Source organism: Microcebus murinus, chromosome 17 (genome assembly GCF_040939455.1).
Source record: "Microcebus murinus isolate Inina chromosome 17, M.murinus_Inina_mat1.0, whole genome shotgun sequence".
NCBI classification, from domain to species: Eukaryota; Metazoa; Chordata; class Mammalia; order Primates; family Cheirogaleidae; genus Microcebus; species Microcebus murinus.
Window position 1 is genome coordinate 58,637,942 of NC_134120.1, and position 21,069 is coordinate 58,659,010.

Genomic DNA, 21,069 nt, shown 5'->3' on the forward strand with positions numbered 1-21,069 from the left:
CCAACCACCCTGCTCGAATGCTGATATTGCTTAGATCAATATGGCTCTCTGTTGACATGTCTTAAGTTCTCAGGACAGGAGTCATGCACGTGCCGTATGCTGAACACACTGCGCTATAGAATTAATGAGCATCAGTCTGAACACCCATTACTGAGGCCTTCACAGCATCGGCAGGTCTCTCGAGCAGGGCAGCTGGAGTGACGTGGGGCTGAATGAGATTTCAGACTGTGGCTGGTTCGCAGTACGTTGGAAGTGGGAAATTCCCACCGAATTCAGTGTCATCTGACACATGACTCCTGAGAATACTGGACCCAGAAGAAACGGATGTAGCTTCTAGTCTTGGTTCTATCACTAACGCACTGTGAACTTAGACAAATCAATCTCACCACTGCCTTGGAATCCTTGTTCCTCATTTATGAAATCACTCTAACATTCATATACACTATACACTTATGTTTTTAAAGAGGACCAAGGGACAGAAGAGTGGGAAACAATGTATTTGCCCTTCTGTGCCCCAGTGTTGAAGAAAAGTAAAATGGTTTTTTATCTTTTTTTCTTGTTGTTTTTGAGAGAGGGTCTGCCTCTGTCACCCAGGGTAGAGTGCAGTGGCATCATCATAGCTCACTGCAGCCTCAAACTCCTGGGCTCAAGCGATCCTCCTGCCTTAGTCTCCTGAACAGCTGGGACTGTAGGCACATACCACACCTGGCTAATTTCTTTCATTTTTGTAGAGACAAGATCTCACTACGTTTCGTTGCCCAGGCTGGTCTCGAATTCCTGGGCTCAAGCAATCCTCCCAGAGTGCTGGGATTATAGGCATGAGCCACCACAACTGGTCTGGCTTTTTATCTTGATACTACAACCTTTATGCTTTTATGATTTATTTATTTAGGTTTTGGCTCCATTCTTGGGGTGACTGCTTGGTGCACACACAACTCCGCATGAAGCGTGCAGCAGGGTGGCACATGGAAAAGGGCTGCGGCGCAGGACGCAGTGACAAGCCATAGTGACAAACAGAAGTACGTTTTCAGCAAAATAATTTTAAATTTTTTGACAAAGCCCAAGGATGAAGAGACAACTGTCGTGTTTGTCACAGTGGGAGATGCTGCCCACTCTCTCCATGTCCAAAGTGTCCCGCTCCTGTAAGTCTGAACCCTTTTTTCATTAACATACTCTTTTTGTAGAAAAAAACCCACCTTTTCTCAAGAGCATGGAATTTTTTTCTAATGAGCAAATTGGAAGCTGGTTGTTACCTACAAAAACATTTCATATAATGAAAACAAAAGCAGCTGATGAAACTGAAAAGGCAACACTGGAGCTGGTATCAGCAGAAAGGAGCAGCCGGGGTGGGGGTGGGGGTGGGGGGTTTGCGCCAAAAAGCCCCGAAAAGCCACCCAGAAGCCAAAGCTGTTGACTTTTCAGGTATCACCTAGAGACTTCTCTGTCCTAGGCTGTAATCATCACAACTAAACCCAAGATAAGCAGACATCTCAGATAATGAAATTCTAGAGAGTCTATCCTTCCAAATGAGAGATTTCCAGGGATTTAATTCTTATAGCAATAAAACTTTTTTCATATTAACTCCTGAATGGAAATCTCTCTGAAGCATTCCATACATCCCTAAGCTAGAACTTCACTCCTCTCTTCTCGAGGACTCAGGATCTAGACCACGAGCGTCAGTTGCTGTGTGCATGCCGCAGACACAGGGACACCGGGAGACCTGCCCCCACACGGAACGTCTCCAGGGCTTTGCTCTGTGAGCTCTGATGCATGTGTTCTGCAGACTGCTGCCTCTTTCCTCGCTGTGTATGGTACTTCTCTTTGCCACTTCTTCATTTCTAATCTGATGGAGACTTAGAGGAATCTTTTCAGGTGTGGTGGAGCCTTAGACATTGTAGCTCAGAGCATGGGCTCTGGTGACACACACCGGCTCCCCTGGCACGAGCTGTCTGACGTGGCCAGGTACTTGTCTACGTCATGGTGGCCACTGCACCACAGCCACTTCGGTTTCAGGTGTGTGCGTGTGTTTAAATGAAATAGTCCATGCAAAATCTCAGTGAGTAAGGGTGGCAAAGCTAAGTATTCATTGATTGCCCAAACCAGTGGTTTGGGAATATTCTTGTAAATGGAAGCTTCTGTGCCTGTGGGTGAGGCATGGGGTCTAGAACCTGGAACAGAACCTGCCGGGTCGCCTTGTAGCCCTCACATAAAGTGAGGGTCTTCATCGTTTATCAGTCACCAGAACAAAGGCCTCTAATCAGGTCTCCTCGGAACTGCTCATTAGAGCTGGGAGGCCAGGCGTGGAGGCTCACACCTGTAATCCCAGCACTTTAGGACACCAAGGTGGGAGGGTTGCTAGAGGCCAGGAGTTAGAGAGACTGGCCTAGTCACTTAGCAAGACACCCGTCTCTACCGATAAATAAATAAATAAATAGCTGGCATGGTGGCATGCGCCTGTAGTCCCAGCTACTTGGGAAGTTGAGGCGGGAGGATCGCTTGAGCCCAGGAGTTGGAGGTTGCAGTGAGCTGTGATCACACCACTGGGCTTGAGCCTGGATGACAGAGCAAGAGACCGTCTCTTAAAAAATAAAGAAAAACAAACAAACAAACAACAACAACAACAGCCACAACAAGAGTTTGGAAATGCCACAGAGTAATTCCTTCAAGGCAGAAGGTTTGTCTTCAGTGAATCACGAATTAGAAAGAAGCCACTAGTCAATGGCAATTCAGTAGAACTCTGTGCCACATACCGGGCTGTCCTGAGTGACAGCCACATGGCTTCTGCTGCAGGAAGAGTTGTCCTTAAGATGGGAATCGAAAGCTGGCCCTGGCTGGGTGAGCCCTGCCCAGTCCCAGACAGGCGACTCATACACACAGGCAGCTATGGGACTACACTCACAGACTATTTCTTCTCTAAGACACAGAAATAAGTCCGTGATTTCTACTGACCTGAACTCTGAAAGCAAAAATCAAAATGAGGGGTAGTGAAGTGCCTAGACCAAGTTTGCAGCTGAAACAAGGCTGGCTCAGCACGTAGCACGGGTCTGTGACGCCAGTGCCGGGAAGGTCATGTAACAGCACGCGGGGCCAGGCCCTGGGGCGGGCTGCTTGGGCTCCGGTTCTGAACCTCCTCCTGCCTAGCTCTGTGACCTTGGGCATGTCAGTTGCCTTCGCTGGGCTTCTGTTTTCTCATAAGAAATGAAGACAGCGACACTGCCCATCCATAGGGTTGTCGTAATAGACAACTAGGGCAGCTCTTGGCATGAAGTGCTGCTCGAGGGCTGGTCATGACTCTCACTGTGTCAAGCCAACTGACCAACGTGACCACAAAAGGTGAAAACTGAGGAGAAGATAACTTTTTTGGTTAGACTCTCACGCATTTTTTAAAATTCCCAATTTGGCTTTTCTTTACATTTTTATTAAAACTATATAATTTATTCCGGGCTAAAGTATTTTCTGCAGAATATACAATTTTTAGACTCTTCTCATGCAGCACCATGCCTGAGAAGCTACCTAAGGTGGAGAGAGTCCCCTGCAAAGGGTCTCCACAGTCTGACCCTGCATTCAGGGCCAGGCTTGTTCTCGGGCCACACCGAGAAGTCAGATGGGCGCCTGCCCTGGCTTCTGGCTGCCGAGCGGCGGGGGTGGGGACGGAGGGGCGCTGCCAGCACTGCAGCTCCGCGGCCCGCAGCAAGGAGGCGAAGGCCGCTTGCCTCTGAGAGGGGAGGGAGGGTCTCCCAGCCCCGGCGAGCCCACGCTCTCGGGCGCTCGGGCGTTTGACAGCAAAACCACGAAGTCGAGTTTCCAGAGCTTCGGTCCTTGGCAACATCTAAAAGGGCAGCGCACATACATTTATAAAGAGCCTGTTAAAGGGAGGCTGGGGCGCAGCGACACGCACCGGCGTCTACGGCGTGTCAGGCGTGGCGCCAAGCACTTCGCCGCCTCAGCGCACTGAGCTCCCCAGACACTTCATGTGATGGGCATGATGATCACTGTTATCCCCGTTTCACAGATGAGCAGACTGAGCACAGAGACGCCGATTCACTCACCCGAGGTCGTACAAATAGAGGCAGAGGTGAGGCGAACTACAAAGTCTGCACCCTAACCATGACGTTAAGGGACCCCAGACACGATTGTTTCTATACAACTGTCTGTGTAAAGCTGTTAGGACGTTTTTGGCGCTATTTTGTTTCCCTTTTTTCCCTCTAAGATAGAGCCTGGAGAAGCAACACCAAGCCACCGAGGGAACTGACTGAGAGTCCGGTCATGTCGTGCACCATCCTGCTTATCTCCCACCCCAACACACACTAGGACTCTTTGCGGGGGCTGATACAAAATCCTTTAAACAGACTGCCGGACGTCTAGCTATTACAACTGCAGGTGAGTGAACATGTCATGTGCTTGGCCACCGAAAAATGGTAAGTAGCAGTGGGGAACGTGCACGACATGCAAGCCCTGGTGAGGCACATCTGAGGGGCACGTGGCTCAGGGCGGAGGCCCCAGGAGAGGCGGGGAGTGGCGCCGGGAAGCGAGGGAGGAGGCAGACGGTCCTGGCCAGGGTGAAGCACAGGCAGGGGCAGGGCAGAGACCCAAGGCGCAGGAGGAAAGGGCCCCTGCCGTGGCAGGGCTGGCAACAGACCCTCCTGGAGCACCTGGCACCCACTGGCAAGGCAGCCTTCCAGGCACAGGGCACGTAACGGACTGTAGCAAGAGACTGACTGGTCGTGTATAATCAATAAGGTTGAAGCATATGAAATTGCCACATTATAGCTCAAAAATGGCCAAATATCGGCAATTTCTCATAGTTCACCCTAACAGATGATGGTGGCCTCCCTGCTGATGCAGATCTGCACTCCACATGAATGGGAACGGCGGGGGCTAACGGAAGAGCCGGCAGATGTGCTCTGCTCCCCACCTGGCCTCCAGGCCAGCACACCTGGGCAACCCCAGACACGTCTCTTAGAGTCCATCACACCCTGCCCATCTGCAAAGTCAGTCCTCGACTAGACACACGCAGGTCCACTTCCAGCCGAGACGCTGAGGTCGGAGGCAAAGCCACCACGAGTCCGGGTGGGAGGCGCGGTCAGAATGCAGTGGGGGTCAACTCTGTTTGACCCTAGGCGCAACTGGAACAGGACAGTGCTAGGGAGACTGATGGGTATCAAGGAAATACTTGAAGCAGGAAACCTGCAAAGATACAGTGGCCTGAATTTCTTGGTAAAGAGAACCACAAGAGAAACATAAATAGTAATTTGACTCAAATACTAAGTATGGTAGTTTCAAAATTACCTTTCATAAAATCAACTAGGACAATTTAAAGCAATCTTTTAATCGAAGCACATATATTTTCTAAATATTCTATAACTTTTCTATTATTTGTATTAGTATTTTTATTTCTACTGTAAATTCATGCTGCATTCATACTATAACATTTTATACTGCAGTAAGCATAAAAGTCTCCAAAAAATAACTCTACAAATGTCTCTCCGTAATCCTCCTGTAGGGCTAGAGTCTCTCTTGAAACCTTCCCTATGATGTAGCAGATTTCTGAGGAGGGGCCTCTTTGATGTGCCCCAGTTTATGGGCTGGCTACTCCACACACCCACCGTCCCTGGTCTGCCTGCTGCACTCACCCGTCCCTCAAGACCAGACCCCTAACTGCTCCCACCGAGGCCACCCCACCTTCCCCTCACCGACGTTACAATGTGCCCTAATTATTTAGTGGAACTCTGTAGGCCTGCTAGAACTTCTTATGGACACACACAATACAGCTTGGTGTTTCCAACGCCAAACATAGCTCCCGGCACATGCCAGGGAATCACTTAAGAAAAACTAAAGAAATGCCTATTCAGATAAAACTGATAATGTTTAATTTAAATATATCAACTTCCAGTACGTTATAGAAATTCACATGAAGATATGATACGCTACTTATTAACTATAACATTTTACCAAAAGAAGAAATACTGATTATAATCTTTATCAGTATTAATCTTCCAGGAAGTTAAAGATATCCATTGCTACCATATTAATTTCTTTGGTAGCTGACTACACAGTTCAGTAAAAAATTATAAATACACAAAAGTTTAAGAACAATTTAAAAATCTTAAGAAATACAAAACTGAATACTTTAAAATCCTCATTTAAAATTATCATCATTTGATATGTAAAGCATTGGACCATTTAAATAACGTCTAAAATGTAGAGATTATTTAAGGAGGAGAGGCTTGAGAAAGAGGAGATAGGAACCTCCCAATAATTTTTCACATCAATTGACTTGTAGTATACTTGTAAGAGGTACTCTTTAGGTCAAAGATATACTCCTGTGGATGAAGAAATGCAACCTAATAAAAATTCCATAAAATCTTTTAACATTATTTTTGATAAAAAGTCATAATTTTTCTACCAATATGCTGGTTAAAAATTACTCTTTTGATTGTGATTACATAGACAGTTCTAGAGATAATCAAGAACAATGGGTGGTAAAACTCACATCATTCTCATATTGGTGATGGCAGCAGGGAAGAAAATCGAGAAAAAAATGTTTTCCCTTTTCTTTTTTTTAGAGATGGTTCTAAAAGTTTTTGCTATGAAGAGACGACTTTCCATTCTTTTTAGATATTTCTGAAGAACAGTCATTGAGCTAAGTGTAGATTTGGATAATATTTTTACAAAGCAATGTTGATAATTTAGATAATATTTTGCACGTGATTCAGCCTGTCACATGCACGTGCGTGTGTGGACACACAGGCAGGATAAGGAAGAGTGTGGCACGGCTCATTTTACCTCTACTTGGGATGAAAGTTTAAATGGAAATGAACGAAGCAACTGGTATTTATCTCTTCTTGCCACATACTTACGTGCTTTATAAAATGGAAAAATATATTTATTTTTATTACAATTAGCCTGAACATATTTTTCACTAACATCTCTTTAAACACTAGATAATTATGTGTGTGTAATAAATTCACAACTGTGAATGCACTATTTAAGCTAAAAGACGACATTCCATTTTCCTGAACACCATGGAACGAGTTTGCAGGCCGAGGGCTCACCCGGACTCACTCCCGCGGAAGTGCGGGCGCCCGGCCGGAGGCCCCCTTGCCTGGGCGCGGCTGCGGCGCTCTGCCGCCAGGCGGCGCTCGCCCAGGAGGCCGCCACCGCAGGCGCTTCCGCAAGCCCTCGGCCTGAGCGCCGCAGTCCTGTTCATCTTCTCCGGGTGGCTACAGAATTTCTAGTCTATACTACATAAGTTAGCATTAAATTACACGACGCTTTATTGTTCATTAATTTTATATTTTACACTATATTTTAGGTACATCTTGTTTCTTCACTAAGTTATTTAAGTTTCTTAAAGCTGGAGGTCACAACTCACACTTTCTTTGTGTAAACCGTTGCCCTGAGTGCAGGGTTGAGCACATGGCAAATGCTTGGCTTCAGTGAACATTTACTGAGCATAACTACATGCCAAATGTCATTCCAGGCAATGAGGAGATGGCTCCTGCCCCCAATCAATGCATGTTCAGTGGCAAAACTCAACGTGACTCATCATGATGTCAGCTTTAAGAATAAAAGGGCAGGCATAAAAAATACACATTTCTAACGACACATAATCTACTAAATAAGTCTATCCTTGTTAATTGGGGGGACTTAAAAGAGAGCAAATACCCTGTTTCTTTAGTTCTTTTGGTCATTCAGTTGAGTACTTATACTAAATGCTCAACACTGACCTTTGGCAAATCAATATTTAAACATGGATGTCTACACAGCACGCAGACTGTGTTCTCGCGAATCTTGGTTTTCCAGGTAAAGAAGCAGGCAAGGCTGGTTTTGAAAGTGGTGAGAGCCAGACCCGGCGGGCGGGCGCAGGCAGTGGGAGGTGCACGGAGAGGGGCAGGCGGGGCACACAGGAGGCCAGGCATTTCCTCTCGGGCAGGAACTGCAAACTAGGGCTGTGAAATAGAAATAGGTGTGGGAGGGACAGAGTGTCTCACAGTCGAAGAGGAAGACAATAGGATCGTACAGATTGAACAGGAGAAAGATGACATGCAGCATGGACCTAGCAGGTTAGAGAAGTATTCCCAAAGAACTGCTAGATGCTGTTACAGGCTACCAGCCATGCTGAGCCCAAGTCCAGTGACGTCTGAGCATCCCGCGGGCTGTGTGACTTGCGATCTCCCTCGGGGAGGAGGTCGTCACCTTCTACACTCTAAAACAATGGATGCCAAATAGACTCATTCTGTGTTTTCATAATCAAGTACTCTGGTGTTGTGTCTCAGCACCCAGTTTCTGCCCAATTTATTCTAATATTAAATTTCATTTAAAAACATTTATTTGGTAGTTCAGGCTAGATACTTTCCCCATACTAAGATTAACTGCAATTACATTCTATAATAGGCTTTCTTCACTAAGAGATAAAATTATGTTAAGAAGATTGCTCTTTAGGACCTACCGTTGGTTTAAAGCCTTTCCCTGCTCTTTTATGTCTTTTGGGTTTTATGCCACACACAAATATTTCCCATTCAAACAAATACAAACACAACTTAAAAATGGAATTGTTCTGTGTTGTGAGAATGTTATACATACAGTTGATTTAATTCAATCTATGCCATAAAAATGACAGAATAAAACAAGTATGGGATTATTTTAAGAGGTGAAAAAAAAACACCTGCACCTTCACAGATGATATGCTATTACACCAAACTAAACAATAAAAAGTCAGTATTTCAAAGGAACCTTCTCAGGAACAACTTCATTATTCTGCCTCTTAAAACCTCAGTGTATTTTTCTCACAAACCACATGTGTTGACTCATTTAAGTCTTAATTTGGCATAAGAATAGTCTCCTAGCTCTGCTCCTTCTACCAAGTCCCCAGAGAGAACTAAAAAGTTCAAAATATTTTCTCTCAGTTGCATAAAACTAGCAACGAGAAGGACAAAGTGCTCTAATACTAAGGTATTTTTAATGTCATATTCTCCTAAAAAGAGCAAGTATCCTTAGCAATGAACTTCTCCTTTGGTAAACCAACCAAGCAACAAAATTCCAATATGTCCAAATTGGAGGTGAACTTTGGAAACAAATATCTTTTTTGTTCAATCTCACACTTTCAATGGATTTGAAGTTTCAGTGCCATCTTATCCAAGGAATTAAAAAAATGGTAAATACACACGATGGAATATTATTCAGCCATAAAAAGAAAGGAATCCTGTCATTTGCAGCAACACGGATGGAACTGGCTCCCATTAAGTGAAATAAGCCAGGCACAGACAGGCAAATGCTGCACGTTCTCACTCACATGTGGGAGCTAAAAAGGGGATCTCACAGAGGCAGAGAGTAGAATGGTGGTTGCCAGAGCTGGGAAGGGTGAGGGTGGGGAGTGAAGAGAGGTTGGTTAATGGGCACAAAGATACAGTTAAGTAGAAGTAATAAAACCCAGTGTTCAGTAGCACAATAGGGCGACTATGGCTAACAATAATTGACTGTGCATTTCAAAATAACTAGAGGAGTGAATTTGGAATGTTCCTAACACAGAGAAATGATAAATGTTTTAGATGATGCATATCTCAATTACCCTGATTTGAACATTACACATTGTATACCTGTATTAAAACATCACATGCACCCCATAAATATATACAGCTATCATGTAACTATAAAAGCTAAAAAAAAAAAAATTTGAAAAAACTTTTGCCTTATTTTGTGACCTTAAATTCCTTTTCTATGAGGAAAAATACTTTAGATGAAGGTTGTGGTGTGGCTCAAGCCCTGATTTCTGAGTGTGGTGAGAACAAGAGGTCACTGTCCTGGCTGGTCACGGCGTGCTGTTACTAAGCGCGTGGAACGACACTTTTTATCATGTGCGAGGCAGCACCACTCTCCGTCCTGCCTCACTGTGGCTAGAGTATTTAGAAATAGAAGAACTGGGCAACAGCTTCCCCTTTAAAAGTACCTGTTGTTCAAATATATTTGTATGCTAAAACTAGAGTGTGAAAGTTTTGATAAGAACAGGACATTTGCACAATTTCAAAGGACATTCCTAAAATTCATTTATAAATTACGAAGTGGAAAAAGGCACTTTTACAGAAGCAGGCCCTGCCTTAACTAAATGACCAGGGCTAGCACCACAGACGCACCAGAAGGAAGGACAGGAGGCCACCTCTGTGCCGCCGCTGCTGCCGGCCGTGGCCGCGGCGAGCCCAGAGTGAGGGCGCTCCACGGGATAAAGACCAGGCCAAGGTCACGAAAGAAAAGGGTTGCTGAGCAACTGTTCTAGTGCACAGGAAAAATGGAGATTAAGTGTAGTACTTGATCCTGGGTTGGGTTACTGAGCAGAGTACCAATATCATTACTATTATTGCCGCTATTATTTGGCCATATTATTATGGGGACTCAGTAAAATTTGAGTAAGGTTTGTTGATTAGAAAATAGTATTGTATTAATGTTAAATCTCCTAATCTTGATAATGGTCCTGTGGTTATGCAAGTGGATACCCTTGTTCTAAGGAAATAGACACTGAAGTATTTAGAGGCAAAAGAGCATAATGTCTGCAACTAACTCCCAAATGGTTCATAAAAATGTGTGTCAGTGCAGAGGGGGAGAAAGGAAATGTGGCCAAACATAAGCTGCTGATGAATCTGGGTGAAGGACACAGGCAGTTTTCTGTACTACTGTGATTCCCCGAAAATAAAACAGGGTCTTATATTTATTTTTCCTCAAGAAGACACTCTAGGGCTTATTTTCAGGGGATGTGTTATTTTCCCCTCAAAGCCTCAGTTCGAAGCATGCACAGGATGGCCGGGACCCGACAAGGGGAGCCACCCTTTTTGGTGGGGCTGCCCACACCTTTCCAGTCACCTCTGGGATAGGAGCTGTCACAATGGGGCAGATGAGAAGGGCTGCTCCTCTTCTTTCCTGCTCCGCGAGGACATGCATGGGTTGTGCAGACGCGCTGCGCAGCCACGCCCGTCACTAGGGCTTATTTTCGGGGTGGGGCTTCTATTGCACAAATGCTTAGAAATCCTGCTAGGGCTTATTTTATGGGTAGGTCTTATTTGGGGGAAACATGGTACCTTTGCAGTTTTTAGGTAAGTTTAAAATTATTTCAAAATAAAAAGTTAACAATTACTAGGACTAACCCCTTATTATAGTATCACAAAGAAAAAATGGAATTTTAAACAAGTATCTTTATTGAAGTGCTAATATGATTAATGTACCCAACTGAAATATTTTACTATATTTATTGATAAGAATTCCTTTTGTTATTGCAGCAGATGTGTAGAATAAGACAATAATCACTCTCAGGGGGGTTCACTCTTCCTTAGTGTTCTGACATGAGCCACAGGAGACCTGGACGCAGGTCCTGACAGGGGAAGCCTGTGCCTGATGACAGGCGGGCTCCAGAGTGCCGTTCCCCAGCACACACGCCAGTTCCCCAGCACACACGCCAGTTCCCCAGCACACACGCCAGTTCCCCAGCACACACGCCAGTTCCCCAGCACACACGCCAGTTCCCCAGCACACACGCCAGTGTGGCCTCTTCCTGAATTCAGGAGTGATCTTTCCAAAGATAACTTGCATTTTTGTCACTTCCCTCATGAAAACCACAGGACGGCTGTCCCAGCCTGGAGGCCAGGCACACAGGGACCCAACCGACCCTGTCTTCACCCCTCCCTGACTGAGCTGTGGTTTGCAGGTCACGAAGGTGCCGTTCTGCCTCTGAGCGCCTGCCCTCTCTATGCCCACCTCCTCTGAACCCTCCCATTCCAGGAAGATTCAGCTCAGCACGGAGCCAGCTGCATGGGTGTCCCGGGGTGCTCCCAACAGCTCCCCGTAAACACCTTTAATGCCCTACCGTACAAGGGCATCACCTTTCATTAAGTTTGTACCCCCCTACACTTGGATAAGTACTGGTCCTTATTCGTCTTGGTAACCCTGAGATGGATGTTTGCTGACAGTTACTGAAGAAGCAAAGCAGTTCGTGAGATCTCGTCCCCCCCTCCCCCACAGCAGCTGCAGGAAGAGCCCTGGGGACCTTGATGGGACCCACTGAAGACTGCTGCTTATAGACCACTCTGTTCCGACAACCCTTCATCGCATAGACAGGTCGGCAGGAAGCCTGGCTTCGCCTTCGCCGGCTGCAGGCTGCTCGGCAGACAGCCTGGGAGGACGGCCTGGGTCCCTGGGAACTCAAACAGGCTTCGGGCCTCCCCTCCAGCTCTGTGTCCCTTCCTCGCTAGGGCTGTCAGACCAGCTGGTCTCCAGGCCGCAGTCTGCCCTCAGCTCGGCCACTGCTCCTCCCGGAACACGGCTCTTGCCGTGCCCGCCGCGTCAGCGCCGCAGCCCTGAACCCAAGACGCGGCACTCGCCTCTTCCCGGAAATCGCAAAAAAACAAGAGAAAACCAAATGTGCAAATCAGAGAAAGGAAGATTACTGTTCATTCTATGCATGATCTTTTTCTAGGACCTTTAAAAAAACCAGAGAACAAACCCTAGGACATTTAAAATATTTTATTTACAAAAATCCAAAATGCTGACCACTTGCCTGAGAAGATACCTATTGCTCAAAATGCAAAGTGTCTGCTTCAGCATTAGCTCCCACGCTCCCACTGGGGGCGTGGCGGGACACAGCTCACCTTCCTGTCACTAGACAGCACAAGGCAACGGTGTGTCGGGTGAATACTGGGTTGAAAGAATGAGTCAGAAGCTTTTTGGAACTTACAGAAAAACTGGGCAGATGCTATAGCCCCAGGGAGCAAGGCGAAGCCCAACAGGGATCTAGCCAATCCAGGCCGTCCTGGCGCCTTCGAGCCCGAGGCGAGGCGGGTCACAGAACCAGAAGGGTGGGGTGGAGGTGGGCAGAGATGGTGGCAAGTGGGGAAGACCAAAGTCAGTTTAAGATGGTCTGACTGAAAACAAGGTAGAGAAAGAGGCGGAAGCCGAGCTCTGGGGGCTGCTGGTGAGAGCCAGCAGGCAGGAGGGAGGGCCACGCCAGGCGGCCACGGACCTTGGGGCTCTCCCTGGGAAGCTGTGTGCCGATGGGCACAGGGCCAGGACTCGCCAGCAGCCAGAGGCTGATGGCCTGACTCCCTCTGATCCCAAGAGGGCTGTGCAGTGTGGGGACATCAGCTCTTGGCTTATACTGGCTTGAGGGTGTAGGTGGGCTTGGTCAGGTGGGAATAGCTGTGAGGTTCCACTGGTTCCCACGGATCCAGAGAGGAGAGGACAGAGAGTCACGTTAGACCACCAGGATCTCAGGGCTGGGCGGGCTGGCACGGAGAGAGCCGACGGCGCCCGGCGCCCGGCTGGTCTCAGAGGGTAACTCTAGCGCGCGCTTGCTTTCTCGTGCAGAGCCCAAGCACTCATTATAAAGGTGCACCTCCCATGCACCGGCCACTGCTTCAGGCACGAACATACTCTGCCCTCCGCATGACCACACCAAGTGGGTGTTGCGACCATCTCTATTTTACAGCTGGGAAACGACAGATGGCGATGAAACAATTAGCCCAAGGTCACGCAGCAGGGGCCTGGCTGTGCTGGAACCTGAACACAAGAGGGCTGGCTCCAGTGTCCCCCTCAAGATGTGGCTGCTGCTGTTCTGGCACAGACTCACAGGCCTGGGGACACCTCCTGAGCTGCTCCAGGCCCTGCCTCGGCAGCCCTGAGCACACAGAGGCAGCACCAGGCCCAAGAGCCCTTCCCCCGCAGCTCCCATCCAAGGTGAGGCCCCAAGAGTGCCCCATGTGATAATTTCCACTTATTAATTACATCGGAAAATGTCTGAGATGATACTTTTCTCCCTTCACGCCAGGTATAAAAAGCTTGCAGTTTGCCGTGGAAAGCAGAGGAGCAACCTCTGCTTTTCACACCTGTTTGAATGTTTCCATTCTCCTTTAAAACACACACTCAACCTCACTAGCTCAGAAAGCAGAGAACATGATGGCTGTGGGGAAAAACGATTCAAATACCGTTTTGAATTAAAGAGTTGGTGCTATTGTGCTGTATGCATGGGAACCTCACTTTCTTTAACACCGTGCGACATCCGGTCGGCCTGTCCGGACATCTTGTGCTCACAGGCCCTCACTGAGTGGACACAAAGGGCTCTGCCATCACCTAAATCCGCAGGCCGTCTGCAGCGCACCGGCAAGGGTCGTGCACGCAAGAGCGAGCCGTGGGGAGAGGGCCGTGGGGGGAGAGGTCTGGTCCTCTGGGGCTGAACACAGCCAGCCTCGCCAGCTCCCGGCAGTGCTCAGATGAGGTTCAGATGAGGGGGCCCAGACGAAGTCCGGGCAGGAGTGGTCACGGAGGTGCTGGGGAGCCTGCCGGGGGTGCAGCCTGCGCTCCCGTGGAAGGACCCACACGACCTGACTTGCACAGTCGGCATCAGCTTGGTGGTTAAAAAACACACACAAGGAGAACCACTAACCTGGATGACATTCGTGCTAGAAACCCTGCAAACCTCTCCCAGAGGAGACAGGCCAAGCACGCGGGCAGGCGCGCTGGGACTGTGCGTGGCGCTCCCTGGGCGGCTCCACGCTCAGCTCCTTATGCGGACACCCCTGCTCCCCAAAGCTGCCCTGGCCATGGGGGGTGGGCCACTTGCTCAAGGTGACGTCTTCAGAGAGTGTGGAGCTGAGACCCACGGGGGCAGTCTGGCCCCGGGACCTTGGCTCAACAGCTGTCTCTGACCAGGAAAACAAAAACTCACTCTTTCCTCCTCTCAACCCGTTCCCACCATAGATGCAGAAATTCAGGCCAAAACACTCAAGAGTCATTCTTGATTTCTCTATTTCCCCTCACACCCACATCCAAATGCCAGCAAGTCTGAATGGTTCTATTTCCAACACAAATTCTGACTCCAGCTACTGCACGTCACCCCACTCCACCCCGCACCAAGCTGCCGCTGTTTTCATCTGGATCACAACAGCCTCCCAGACACTTGGCCCACGCCCGCGGCACCTGCCCGTCCGCTCCCACCCACCGCCCGCCACGTCCTGGGGCGGTGGGCGCCGCGCACGGGCCAGCAGCCCCTCTCTGGCCTCCCGCGCCCTCAGCTGACAGGCACTGGCCACGTCGGCCTTCTCTCCGCCACAGCTCCAGGCACACAGAATTCGGCCTGAACTGGCTTGAAGGGCGACAGGAAAAGCAGGAGACCAAAGGGCTCCCTCCGTGCCTGCCACACGCGCACGCTCAGAGGAAATTCTTAAGACGTTTCTAAGACAAGTCGCTCTCCTAATTCTTCTTAAATTAAAGAAGCCTGAAATTAGTTTTCAATGATAGAATATATTCGGTTCAGAAGTTATTTTGTGCCTAGAAGAAAATAAACTTAAGACTCTCAAATAATTAGACTGTGACATTGACAGAATTTCTCAAGGATTCAACCTCAAAAAAACACTCGATTTAGTAAAATCCTGCTATATTTCCCATTAAAATACTCAAGTTAGCTCTACTTTTATAATGTTTACAAAAATACACATTCCTTTAGGTAAAGGAAATAAAATAAAAATGAAATACTTTAAATTAGAATTAGTTTTCTTCAACATACCAAGTATTATTAGTATGTAAGTCAGAGAGTTATCTTATTATCATTTTTAGTGAGGATCATCAAAATGTGAATCTAAGAACTATACAATCTTATGAAATAATAAATATTTCTAAGCCCTAGGGAATAAATTTCACTAAAATTGTATGTATATTAAAATAAGAAATAGCATTTCAGAAGGAACACTGTATATTTAATATTAATTTCCATACATAAGTCTGGGCTACATAATAAATAAAACATATTCTCATGTGACATGAGCATGGACATACAAGACAACAGCATGTTAGGAGTGAAAAACACCAATAAAACTACCCCCAAAAGACTACAACCTCTGAAAGAGCATTGTTATCTTTGCTGGTGTGGAATTCTTTTATTTTACTGATAATTAATAATGGTTTCTGATAATCATTTTTAAGTAACCTTAAATTACTTCTATAAAAATACATGCATTCAAAGAAAATGGTTTCTCAAGTTTTTTTTAAATTAAAAATATTCATGATTTAGCTCAAGAAACACTTTTACAAAGTAGGAGCTTTGGATTCCTTAGATAATACATGTGCGAGTTAGCAATTTTTTCTGAATTTTGATTTGAATATGGAATCCCTTATCATCTGTGAGTTTGTCATGAACAGGAGAAAAAAGACATTGGACTGATTAATAAATGTTAATTTAAATTTCTCACTAGAAGTGACATATAAAATATATGAGATATTTTATAATTACTTTTAGACACACACAACAGGACAAATTTGAGAACTCCAATACTTGTGTGTAAATGTCTGCTCTGAGGTTGGAAGGGAATACCACTCCTGATTTCAACCAGGCCTGTGTGGTACTGGGTGATTTCTTAGTATACACAATCTCAGTGGGGACAGGAGCACATCCTATAGCTGCAGTCAGCAGGGGCTTCCGGTGTGGCCAGAGCTCGTTCCTGGCCACCCCTCCACCTGCCACATCGTCTCCTTGTCCCTCTCCAAGATATCCAGTTAAAGACACCATTTAGTAAAACCAGTGTGCCCACCAGGCTAGATGTCCTTGTTCCAGCCGGTGTGCCACCCACAATCCTTTTTAGAAATTCTAGAGATATCACTAGCTACCCTGGAATGCTTATCAGAAGCAAAAAATCACATTAAATGATGCAAATGAAGGCTTTCTTAAAAAGTCATTCTTATCAGCTGTCCCAACACAGAGCCCATGGGACAAAGGTGCTCTTCGGAAGAGAAAGGGTGGGCAAGCAGGTGCACCCCAGCCTCGCAGGCGCGCAGGACAGGGCCTCTGCTTCACACACTGCCTTCTGTGCAGCCTTAACCACCCAGAGAGGATTCTGAGAATGCAAAGTATCTCCAAACCACCATGCCAGGCAATACAACTTTGAAATGCTGTTACTGATGTGTATACATATGCACGCAGAGACATGCTCTTTTGGTGTACTGTAACAAAAATGACTTTCTGAGAAATCTAACAAATAATTTTCCTTTGAAACATGCTTTAATCAAATTACCAAATAACAATACTTTTAAGATATGCATGTTCTTCAAATAAGAGAAAACTAATATTGATGTCGCACTTTTGCATAAGCCATACTGCCACCCAAGTGATTAGGAAAGCAGCCCTAAACAATGCAGATGTGAACCAAACTGCATCTTAACATTATACAATAAACATTCAGAAGTGATCCATGCTGTTGTTTTTATAGAATGTATTCTTTTCTCATGTTTCAAAGGATGCACATCTTAAGAGCAAACTGAATTCTGTTCTTTCTGTTACTCCTGTGGAGATGACCTACCCTAAGTATTTTTCTCTACTCATGTAATTTTTACAGCTGTTATCTGGGAAACAGCTTAATTGTTAATTTAAGAATACATACAGGACAAAGGCACTAACAACATTTCTTAAAGGTATGCAGTATTCCTGATTATCAACCCTATCCCATACATTCAAAAAAGCATTTCTTATATTCTTATTGTCTTTAATATTTTTAACAAACACAAACATTTTGGTACAGATAAAGCATTTCTCTTCAGCATTTAAAGAGCTATATCTCGAATAAAGTTAATAATGAATTACTATTAACATTGATTCTCAATATGCAGCCTCATAAAAATTGGTTCCATCTTTCACAATTTAAAATATTTCAGCAAGGATTTACTCACCTGGGAATATTCAAAGTCAGTGATGGGGGCTATGCTCTTGATGTAGTCTGATCTGAACTGGTTTTCAGGGTTAGCCAGAGGAACTGGAGGGATGATAGTGCTCATGGCCGAAACAATCGTCTTAATGGGATGAAGAAAAAAACATGGATTTAGGCTCCATGTGTGATAATCTAAAATATGTAATTTCTGTCTACACAGTTTAAGTAAACTTTCTAGTAAACAAACAGGAAAAAAGGTCCTTACCACAATGGCATCTTTAACATTTTTCCGAATGTCTAAAATTTTCTGTTTCTTTTCCCTATATGGAAAGAGAATTGTCATTAGCTTGATTTACCCTAGCTCCGACTCCCGTTAACTGGGTGGGTTTCACCTTTCCCCTGCAGCACTGCACGAGACTGGTTTCACAAGAGGGTAATATCAACCTCCAAGACAACACCTGTACAGGTTTTATCTGGGAAAGGAAAATATCCCCCTTTTCTAATCTGTACTCTAAACAAACTTGAGTGCACACATTTTACAATCCATAGCTTTAAACAACCACGTTTTGTTAGAAAAAAATGGCAAAATCGTTATGGATATTGCATGTAAGTTCAACTATAGTTATACTTGTAAATATGTTTTACTGAGGTCTAAATGTTGCTATTAGAAATTGAAACATGTACAACAAAGATATTAAAAGTATATATTAACATATTATGTGTGCTCAGAGCAATACCAATAATACATACCAATACTTCAAGAATATCTAGTAAATTATATTCAGTTAAGCAAGTTATTTTTTAAACTGGTCAGTACCAGAAGAAGGATTTGCCTAAATATACCAAATTGAACAGCATTGAAAGAATATCTATTCTTTCCCCTTTGAAGGTCTACTCAATTATCAAGTGAAATGTTTAGAGAAAGCACTTATGGGGAAGGCGGGGAAAGAAGTAACAGTTTGCATGCGGTTTGGAAGCAGCACCCAAATTGATCATTCTTACTCGGGGTTAAACCCATTGACGTGCAGGATCCTCATCTGCTTGACGATGGTGCTTTTCCCAGACTCGCCAGCCCCTACAAGCAAACAAGAAGAACGCTGTGATCAGTGTCCCGAACCGCCGCCACCGGTCCCTGCCGACCCTGCGCGAGAGCCCGGGCGGGAGCTCGCCCCGGCAGCCGTCGGGCCCGGCCGGGTTCTCGCCCCGGCAGCCGTCGGGCCCGGCCGGGTTCTCGCCCCGGCAGCCGTCGGGCCCGGCCGGGTTCTCGCCCCGGCAGCCGTCGGGCCCGGCGGGGAGCTCGCCCCGGCAGCCGTCGGGCCCGGCCGGGTTCTCGCCCCGGCAGCCGAGCGGGCCGCGCCTTACCCAGCAGCAGCAGGCGGTGAGTCGCTTTGTAAGCCAGGCGCTCTTTCTGCAACTGCTTCTCGATCTTTTTGTTGGCCTCGCGTCGTTCTTTCTCATCGACGCCCTGGTCTTCCGCCGTCTTGCTGTTGCCCAAACACCCCATGCCTGCCCGCTCGATGGACGCCGGGCACAGTCAGGGACGTGCGCACAACGCAACGGAGACGCGCAGGTGTGCGGGCCTGCGGCTGCGGCTCCCTCCCCGCCGCTGAGGGAGGCGGTCTGGCTCCGCGCCGTCCCGCCGCGACCGCAGCTTCTCCCTGCCGCTGCCCCCCGCAAGCTCCCAACCAAACGGCTGTGAGGAAGACGCGCGGAGCACAGTGCCTTTAAAAATATAATTATTTTAAAGATCTGCTGGGTAAATACTGTACAAAGAACGGACACGGGGGCCGAGGGCGCCGAGCTCCGCTGGAGACAGCCGCGGTGGCGCTGCGCCCTCGCTCGCCCGCGTCCCCGCGCCCGCACTCCAAGCCTCGCTGGGCCCCGCCCAGCAGGGACCCGAGGGGGCGGCGCGTTCGGCCTGGAGCCCGCGTGGGACCGCTGGAGCGGAGGGACGGAGCGCGCCACCGGGTCCCACAGGGCGACTGCGGCGCCTGCCGGGCCGGCTCGCACCCGCTGCCTCCGCCGTAGGACGCGCGCCCCCTCCCGCCCGGGCTCCGCGAGGGGGAGGCGGAGGGGGAGGGGCTGGCCCCGGGGCACCAGGGAGGCGCTACAGACTGGAGGGTTCGGGGAGCTGAGCCGTCACGGAGCCCGGCCGGGGCGCCTGCACGCTGGCCCGCCTGGGGTCCGGGCCGCCGCCGCGTGGCTCCCTCGCACCCGAGCCCGGAGAGTGCGTCTGGGCGCGCGCCCCGCGTCCGCTGACGCCTCCCCGCTCCAGGCGGGCGAGGACTCGCGCACGATCCTGCATTTCTGTCAGGGAGGAGGATCTCCGAGAGCGCACCAGTCACACCGCCTTTGTTCTGCTCAGTTTCTAGACGATTCCAGCTCACCCACGCTGCTGCCTCCCCAGCCTCCTGTCTTTACCTCCAGCCCCCGCTTCTCCTGCGCCGTTCTCCCAGGCAGCGCTACCACTTTTCTAGAAGACACGGCGGCCTCCACCTTGGCATCGTGGCAGAGGGACGAACGCAGGCGGAGACGGGCTCCTGTTCTCTACCGAGATCCCTCCTTTTACATGCTTTGCTCAGCGCTGTCAGGTCCCTCCACTTTCTTCCACGCGGTCTGCCCTCACGTCGGCACTCCTGGCTTTCTAGCTCACAGGAGCGCACGCCCAGCCCGCCAGAGCCCTCCGCACCCTGCTGCCCTCCGCCCGCTGCCTCCCCGGCCACCAGCTCTGCACTCCCGTGCAACTTCCTACCGGCTTGTTCACGCAGGCGTGCACGCACGTTCAGCTCTGGCCCCTTTAAACCCATGCCACCTGCAATCTCATGCCCCTTGTTAGTCCCACGGTGTTCCTCCTGCCCACTGCAGCCAGGAATTACAAAGGGAATCCGAGTGTGCCTTTGTTTCCTGCCTCCTGTTCACTCCTCTGCCCCTGCAGCCTGGCTTTGGCCCACACCCTACACGGAAAATATTCTCACCAAGGTCCTCCCGAGGGCTAAACTCCATCAAAGAATTTTGGTCTTTCTTTGATCTCTCTGTGGAGGCTGCGCTGACTCCTGGCGGTGGGGGGAGACCCTGTTGACCCTTGGCTTGCCCCACAGGGCCCTGTGGGCCATTTGGTCCTCGGGTTCCTCCTGGGGGCAGCCTTCCACGCAGCGCCACTGTCCTCCCCTTGCACATGTTCCTGGCAGGCCGGCCGCATCCTCCGTACTGTGCACACAGGCTCCACTCATGTCCTTGGATCTCCAGCCCAGTTCAACCTCCTGCCACCGTCCCCACCTCCTCCATGGCACCTCCAGTATCTCAGACTCAGTTTGCCAAAGACTGGTTCATCCTCGTGCCACCCCCACAGTTTCTACCTGCTCCTCTCTCTGCAGTGAGGGCCCTTGATTTTCCTGGT

At 48.1% G+C, this 21,069-nt stretch overlaps 2 protein-coding genes across 4 annotated transcripts in view; both read right to left on the reverse strand.

Moving 5' to 3' along the window:
- CIDEA (cell death inducing DFFA like effector a) overlaps nucleotides 1-21,069 on the reverse strand; it is a 511,919-nt gene that overhangs the window by 273,510 nt on the left and 217,340 nt on the right. The gene's annotated exons all lie outside the window — the stretch shown is intronic.
- The window catches only part of GNAL (G protein subunit alpha L), a 163,180-nt gene that overhangs the window by 84,536 nt on the left and 57,575 nt on the right, over nucleotides 1-21,069 (reverse strand). For 2 of the 3 annotated variants that reach the window (XM_020282328.2, XM_075993709.1), the window contains exons 2-4: nucleotides 18,675-18,747; nucleotides 17,938-17,992; nucleotides 17,695-17,814 (exon numbers count right to left, since the gene is read on the reverse strand). In XM_020282328.2, the coding sequence (XP_020137917.2) occupies nucleotides 17,695-17,814; nucleotides 17,938-17,992; nucleotides 18,675-18,747 (248 nt within the window). Of the gene's footprint in view, nucleotides 1-17,694; nucleotides 17,815-17,937; nucleotides 17,993-18,674; nucleotides 18,748-19,034; nucleotides 19,556-21,069 lie in introns of those variants that run through there. The other variant, XM_075993708.1, reaches the window with a different exon arrangement.